Source organism: Penaeus japonicus, unplaced genomic scaffold, assembly GCF_977035675.1.
Source record: "Penaeus japonicus unplaced genomic scaffold, GWHDUDI00000001_assembly GWHDUDI00000015, whole genome shotgun sequence".
Taxonomy (NCBI): Eukaryota; Metazoa; Arthropoda; class Malacostraca; order Decapoda; family Penaeidae; genus Penaeus; species Penaeus japonicus.
The window spans coordinates 21,898,620-21,906,942 of record NW_028234417.1 but is presented as its reverse complement, the minus strand read 5'-3'; the positions used below and the strand labels follow the sequence as shown (position 1 = coordinate 21,906,942).

The following is an 8,323-nucleotide window of genomic DNA, read 5'->3' as shown; positions in this document are numbered from 1 at the left end:
TATATGGATATATTATATATATATATATATATATATATATATATATATATATATATATATATATATATATATATATATATATATATATATATATATATATATAGAGAGAGAGAGAGAGAGAGAGAGAGAGAGAGATAGAGAGAGAGAGAGAAAGAAGAGAGAAATAGATAAATAGACAGATAGATAGATCGAGAGAGAAAGAAAGAAACAAAATGAAGGAGAGTAGGGCAAAAACTAAAAAGTGAGGCTGAGACTGAACACATTCTATCTCATTCAAAATACTTTCAAAATCATGGATCACACTCCATTTTTTTTCATCTTTTACGCTGCCTGTTCAACATATCTCGGGGGGGGGGTTATAAATTAAAGATTATATTGAAAACATATTCGTTTACGTTGTTGCAGTACCAATTGTGAAGAGGATAAAGAGGAAAATGAGGATGGAGAAGAAGAGGAAGAGGAAGAGATAAAGAAGGAAGAGGACATTTTAATAAGTTTACTACTACTGCTTTCAGAAAGTGCAATGGAGTGGAGAAAATACCAGTTGAGATTACGATAATCTGTCTGAATAAGAGAGTGATTTGATAATCAGTGCCACAGCTTATGACTATAACTATATTTGATGAGTAACACAATATTTCAATATTTAGCTTCTATTTTCTATGACGTGGTCAAAGGACATAATAGTAGGATAAAAGAAAACGGATGTTTTAGTCATAGAAAATATTGATGGGTAACTTCTCTATTTTAGTTAGAAGTAGTTAAAAGTAATGATTCCTTTAATGAGACATTATTTTTTTATTCTGATTATTTGAAAAGAATATATATATGTATATATATATATATATATATATATATATATATATATATATATATATATATATATATATATATCCAATTGACATAACTAATAAAAACGGTGCTAAACACAGGTGTGAAGACTATAACGTGCCAAATACCTAACGTGCTATTATAGTGTGGTCTACCAAAGGGTATCGTGTGGTTCCAAAGGTTATATTACGTAGTGGTAAACCGCAGTGGACGCACGAGAGGTAGACCGCAGGTGGACGCACAAGAGACACCTTAGTAAACCGCTTACAATCACACTCATAGACGGAGGGGTCCGAGTATCATCCCGCCGTGGCCCCCCGGTACGACCCGCCGGCCCCCCGGAGGAGACAGGACGTCTGCTAACGGTAGACAGAACTAAGTCTCGTACGACGAAAGCTCTTAGCTCGCAGTCGTTTTCCTTTTTGGAGGAGGCAGCTCCGCCGCTACCTTGAGAGCACCACTGGTGGCGCCGGAAGCGGATGACAGGAACCAAGAAAAATGTTGTAGCAGAAAAGCCAGAGAAAAACCATCCACCAAAGAGGTGCCAAGGACACAATCAGCTACCGTGACCCCAAATTGGCCCCTAACATACCTCCAACCGGGGCAGGGTTGGACCTAAGACCTGGGCAGGGTTAATGGTGACGCAGGCTTTCCCAAGCCCTGAGTTCCTTACCAGGTTGCCTGAGTTTTCCTACCCAGGAACCTTTTAAGCTACGACAGTAACGTGAATAGTCTGGAGCGTACCTTCGTGGTGAGTACCTGAATACTCCCATCACCAACAGAGACCGCTGACTCTCGGAACATGCGTCAAGGGAGATCCACTTGCAACTTCTTGCCAAGAGCCAGATTGGGGAAACCAACACATCCTATTTAAATGGGGACTTGCTGGCAGTACCGCAATGGCCATTCTGAAAGTCGAGCCAGATCAGGTCGTAACACATCCCGCAGGATTTGCCTGTTAAGTCTATCCATACTCCGGACCTGTTAGTATATAGGATAGGGCAACCAGGAATTTGATATAAGAAAACTGGCCATTAATACCATTGTAAAAATATCTCTCCCCAGACATGAAACCATTGTGTCAAGAAAGAAAGAGAGAGAGAGAGAGAGAGAGAGAGAGAGAGAGAGAGAGAGAGAGAGAGAGAGAGAGAGAGAGAGAGAGAGAGAAAGTAGAACGAGAGATGTCTAGATACAGAGAATTGCAGAGAGAGACAGAGAAGGACAGAGAGAGAGAGAGAGAGAGAGAGAGAGAGAGAGAGAGAGAGAGAGAGAGAGAGAGAGAGAGAGAGAGAGAGAGAGAGAGAGAGAGAGAGAGAAAGATGTAGACGTCTATAGACTGAGAAAGTGAGAGAAAAAGGGATTTGTAAAAGAAGGAAAGGGAGGGTTAGAAAGAGAAATCTTTTTTCCTTGATCAGGACTTAAACAAATACTGCCTATTGCGAAATACGTTTGAAAAAGATCTATTATTTTTCAATAGATATAGGAAACGTCAGTGGGAAATATAGCCACCATGTCTCTCGTGCATGTCGATTTTTTGCTGTTGTTTCGAGAGCCCGATGTGTGAAATGAGATTTTAGACACTTTTTCCCATGATTCGCCCAACGCCTGGCAGTGCATTCACCAGCCAATCAGCGTCTATAGAAACTAAAGACCATATTAGCATAATTTAGAACGCGTTCTTAGATTGTTTCTACAAATATCGCCCTGTGATAATTTCACGAAACCAGAATAAAACTTGGGATGCAGCATTGACACTCGGCTAAACTTTTTAATATTCTATTCACTTTTAAAAATACCAATAATTAACTGACTACAATATAAATAATATTACAAATAGCTACCATATCTCCTAATTTATCTTTGGTTTATTAGCACATGAAACATAGACACATATACCTTCCTCACAAAACTGTGAGTCAAAGGACCAACTCTAAACAATAACTTTAATAACTGTACTATCCTCTTGCCTTTTGTACATTTTTGTAACTCTGTGCATTGCCTTCTTCTCTATCTTCACTTCATTAACATTGCTCACGCGTCTTTCATTTGCTGGGTAACATATTCATACGTAGACTTTCCTTCCCTCCTTCTTCTCGTGTTCCTTCTGTCTACTCCGGAAATCCTCTATCACGAGGCCGCCTTGCGCAGGTCGATCAGGAACTGGAGCGCCTTGGGCCCGCATTGGTACACCAGCTGCTTCTCTGACACTGGTCGCAGAGCGCCTCTATTATAGTGGTATCTGTCAGAAAGGAAACCACGCTTAGAAAAGGCTACTAAGTCTGATAAGGCTTTATTATGTATATATTCCACATGTGACCTGATAAACCACGTGAAACAGGATGTATATAATTCGTCATTATATACAGGCACATACCTGAGGCCTCTAGCGAAGTTGTTATAAGTTAAAGGAGGAGAATCTGGAGTTCTTGATGACCACATCTGCGCAATTTTGTCAGGCTGGACCAAGCGGAAGGTCGCCTTGGACTCGTCTTCCCAGCGAATCAAAGATGGATTCGTTCGCTTGTCTGCCAAGAGCCGGATCAGGAACTCCCAGTTTTTAGGACCTCGAACTGCGGAAACAAAAACTTTTGTCAGCGAACATGCTCGTCGTATAACATTTGTTCACGTCTATTTATTTCTGCTTATGTTCCTCTGGCTTCAGTGCTTGATACTCAACCTACTAGTATCTCGACCTACCTCGTTTTCTTTTTGAAGGGATCTTTTCCAGGACGTCGGGATGGCGCTGGAGGGCCTGCGCTTCGCCGTCTGGAGTCTGGTCGCCATTGAAATGGCACAACGACTCTGGAGGCGAATGCAGTGCTGGTTGCATGGATTCCTGAAGCTCAACAGTGGGTTCTGCCAAAGTATTTGAGGTTTGGATTAGTCTGTGTACCGATCTCTTTAATTCTAATTCTTAGTTAAGAATATGAGCATTCATTGAATCACAACAAAACTTGATTTAACTGATCTGCATGCTAGCTATATTGCATAAACAGATCACAGATTTGTTTCGCTCTAAAGAAAAGAAACAAGAAGAGAAAAAATGAGTCACTCAAAGAAACACTCACCGTCATACAACGCTAGATTATCCATGTTCTGAAGCGGCAGATCCCAGTCTGATGCGTCGTAGGTCAGTGTATCGTAGCTGTCCTCTTGCTTCGCAGACCACGCTTCCTCCTCAGGCAGGTAGGGCTCCAGGTCGTGGAGGGCTTCGTCGGAGAGCTTCCAGTCGTTGACGTCGTAGTAGGAGGACGAGGCGCCATAGTCCTCGTATGTTTCGGCCACCAGGTCCGCCTGCAATGGGAATCAAATGTTATATATCTTCACTATATGGTATCCAATTTTCGCTTTCGAGCTATTACTTGTACAGTGTGTGCCTTTTGGCTTTGTTATCTGAACGGATCTAGCTGAACTTCAGCATCTATTCGAAAAAGAACCAACAAAACTCTTTATGGCGTTTGACAAAGGATACTAACCGCAGCTCTCCAGTTGTTGGGTTCCATGTTTTTTTGTGGATGATAATACTGATCCTGAGAATAGAAGTCAATATCACTGAAATACGTCTGGCACAAAGAATCTATATTTCCTCCACTGGCGGCCAAGGGCTCGGGTGAGGTGAAGGAAGGCTCAAGACTATCGTATTCCATTGTATCACTGCAATCTCCAATGAATATCCTCGGTATATACAAAGTTAATTCCTTTGTAGATAAATCACAACAAAGTTATATCTCACTCTCTCGCACCGAAACACAAGTCAAAATTAGGTACTCTTGCTGTATGAGCATTCAACACTCTGGCACAATCGGCTGCCAACATGTTGCTTTTATGGTCCAGCTTTACCTGATGCTAAGTTACGTCATTGCCAAGATCTTCCTAGTGCTCAACTCTCCCAACGTTTTCTTCGGCGCGGCGGGGCTTGTCCCTTCTGGCCCGCCGAGCACTGAGTCACCTGGAGCTCATCCTTCACTGTTACGTCTTCAAAGGGGATGCCATAGGTTGCTGTAGGGGGTGTCTCTGCCGTATACCGTTCTGGGAATAAAGTTACTTAACATTGCCATCACTCACCATTTGTGTCGTTTATTTTCTTATTTCGTCATTTACTTATCAATTATTCTTATTTCATTATCTAATTGTTTTTACACACACACACACACTCTTATACACACACACAAACATATATATCTATATATCTATCTCTATCTCTCTCTCTCTATATATATGTATATATATATATGTATCTCTCTCTCTCTCTCTCTCTCTCTCTCTCTCTCTCTCTCTCTCTCTCTCTATATATATATATATATATATATATATATATATATATATACATAAAGAGAGAGAGAGATAGACAGGTATATATATATATATATATATATATATAGATATATATACATATAGATATATATATATATATATATAAATATATAATATATAATATACATATAATATAATATATATATATATATATACATATACATATATATATATCTATATACAAATATATATATATATATATATATATATATATATATATATATATAGACATAGACATATATATATATATATATATATATATATATATATATATATATATATATATATATATATGTATACATACATATATGTCCAGAACAGGTAATTAATTATCTATCAACTATTTACCTCCTCCAATACACTCACCAGTAGGACTCCTCTATGCTCTTCTGTGCTAATTACGCGATGGGGGAGCTTACACTCCTGCAGGCTGACACTTCTCAAAAGGGACAGCACAGCAATTCCACATGTGCTACCGTCTCTATTTTCCAGTAGTTATTATATATATATATATATATATATATATATATATATATAACATAAAATATCCCAAATTATAACTACAGATAGATGTTCGCACAAAAGATGAACAAATAAAACAAGGCAAATACTGCTGTTTTATTATGATGGTCATATCTTGAATGAAGTATGAAGCATGTTCTAACATGCTTTGTTGCACTTCCTGTACAATGACTTTTCGTATGTAGACAAAATATTAAATGAATAATAAATATCTGGCGTGTCCCGGACATTAGACTTTATTTTGCATCTTCAAGGAATTATATATCATCAGTGACTTAAACGGAGTTGAAGGAGACGGGTTCGTAGGGGAAAATACTGGCCCTTTTCTATCATCTTCTATAAATGATTAGAGGAAGAGAATGAAATTTTCATGCGAAAATCTCGCTCATTATATAAAACACACTATTTTGGCTTATATGAATCTTTTAAAATACACTGCAAACATGTACAGTGACCACGATTTACGTGAAATATATTTTTTTTCTCGAACTGAATGAGGTAAAAGAACACTTTTTCTCTCCCTGGTCATGATCATTTTACAATTTTCATGGTAATTTGTATAAAATTTGTTCCCTCTTATTTTAGCTGCTATGTAAATTTGTAAATACACTCCGTTATAAAAGGAGAAACGCATCCTAAAAACTTTATTTATAAAAACATTTTTTTTCTGAAATCACCCTTGTTAAAAGGGACAAATGTATTAATTTCCATTGTTTTAAGGAAGGAAAATAAGGCGGATACTTTTCAACAATTTTCCTACCATGCCTAAGTTCTTGTTTCCATTTAGCGTATATTTCAAATTACACCCAATGTTGCGGGAGAAAAATAATTCCTTATCTAAAGCAAAAAGACGTCTTTCTTTCCCTGAATCAAGTGAAAAGACAATTTCTTTCCTCAATAATAACTAAAAGGGCACCTTTTTCCCGATTATTACTCTTGCAACTGGAATTGAAGTTGAAAGTAAACGAATCCAGTCTTTGTTGCAGTTCTCCCTTTTCCCACCCTCAGTCCTTGGTACATATAACATACATAAGATTAAATATACCATGCTAAAAAAAGGAAGAAAAAAAAACCGGACGAATGTACCTTTCTTTTTTCTTTATAAAAATCGTTTGTTTAAAAAAACTGTTCTGTTCAAAAAGACAAATGTATCTATTCTGATACCATGTATGTACGAAAGCATGAAAAAATCTTATCTCATTATATTACAAATCTCAACCTCCCAATCCTATATTATAACCAATTTTCACGGCTTCTCTGCCCTTGTTACATTCTTTATAATGCATATCTTAAGATGGAGAAAGAATTGTAATATATGCAAAGCTAACACGACCAAATTAAATTTATTTCGTTATGTCGTCTTGGAAAATCTTTTGTAACAACTCTGCCATATGAAATGTTATCCTCTAGAGGTAAATGTACCCCTAGTTGAGAATGATAACTTTAAGTGAATTTGTCTTTTGCACAAAAAACAAAAACAAAAACATGGTGGCATATCACCACACACCGTTTTTGTCTTCATAAAGGGAAAGCATTTTAATTGTAATGTCGTGCTGAAAAGGTCTTTTTTATGTAAAACTGTTATTTTTTCTTTGGAAAATTAAATGAATACCTATGCTTTTCGACAGTTTTTCAGCATTTAAACAATTTTCATATAGTTATACATATGTCGTCTAGCGAGATCCATCGCAAAAGCTTTACCATGTGATTTTTTTACCCTTTAGTGGTAAATTTATACCTACTTGAGAATGACTATTTTAAGATTTTTTTTTCATATAAAATTATATAAACTAACAAAACACGGCAAATGTTTCGTGGTCTATTATCACAATACATTTGTTTTTATTCTAAGTAGAGTTAAAAAAAAGTCTTGTTACAAGAAAGGCATACATATTAACTGTTGTACTTTTTGAGTTGTGTCTTTTTTACATAGAAGTATAATTTTCGTAAAAAGGTAAAAGGTACCGATGTCTTCAGCTCTAACACCCATTTTCCCTGCTATGCAAAATATTTTGGTTTCCAATCTTGTTTGGATGAATTAGAACCAAAGATGTCCTTGGCGACAAATTATTTTGCAATATCTTACAAAAAATGTTTACGTCAAATAGTAATGCTTTTCATTTCTCTCGAAAGTTTCCCGTCCTGGGGGCCGGATACTCAAAACAGCTAACGACGTCGTAAGCCCGCGCAGCCAGGCCGCGCATGTCTCAAGTCGAACTGCGAGCTCCGAGGGTCATACTCAAACCGTCCCCGCGTGACGTCATAGCAACTCGTAACTTAAGGGTGGTCCCAAGCACTCGTACCGCTGTGAACCCGGAAATAAGTCGTGCTAGTTCCGACTTGTGCAAACGAGATTTGTATTGATTATGTTTTACTGACTGTCCCAGTATAAAGGTCGATTCACACACATCAGTGACGTATCAGTGCCGTGTCCGCTCAGTGCTTCAGTATCAGTGAAAATAAATATCGTTGCTTCGAATCCAAGCGAAGCATTCACACACGTCCGGCGCAGTACAGTGTTTTACTCTCAGTGGCTCAGTGGAACTAGTGCGAATATATATGTAAATATATATATATATATATATATATATATATATATATATATATATATATGTACACACACACACACATATATATATATATACATACATATATG

The 8,323-nt window shown here is 37.3% G+C and overlaps 1 protein-coding gene across 1 annotated transcript; it reads right to left on the bottom strand.

Annotated features, from left to right (window-relative positions):
- Positions 1 to 2,591: 2,591 nt before the first annotated feature.
- LOC122253119 (uncharacterized) lies at positions 2,592 to 4,648 on the bottom strand. Its single transcript, XM_043015936.2, has 5 exons — positions 4,308 to 4,648; positions 3,900 to 4,125; positions 3,529 to 3,687; positions 3,206 to 3,401; positions 2,592 to 3,070 (listed from the first exon to the last, which is right to left on the bottom strand). Exons 1-5 carry the CDS (start codon positions 4,476 to 4,478, stop codon positions 2,959 to 2,961), a joined length of 864 nt encoding a protein of 287 aa, XP_042871870.2. The 5' UTR covers positions 4,479 to 4,648; the 3' UTR covers positions 2,592 to 2,958.
- Positions 4,649 to 8,323: the final 3,675 nt, after the last annotated feature.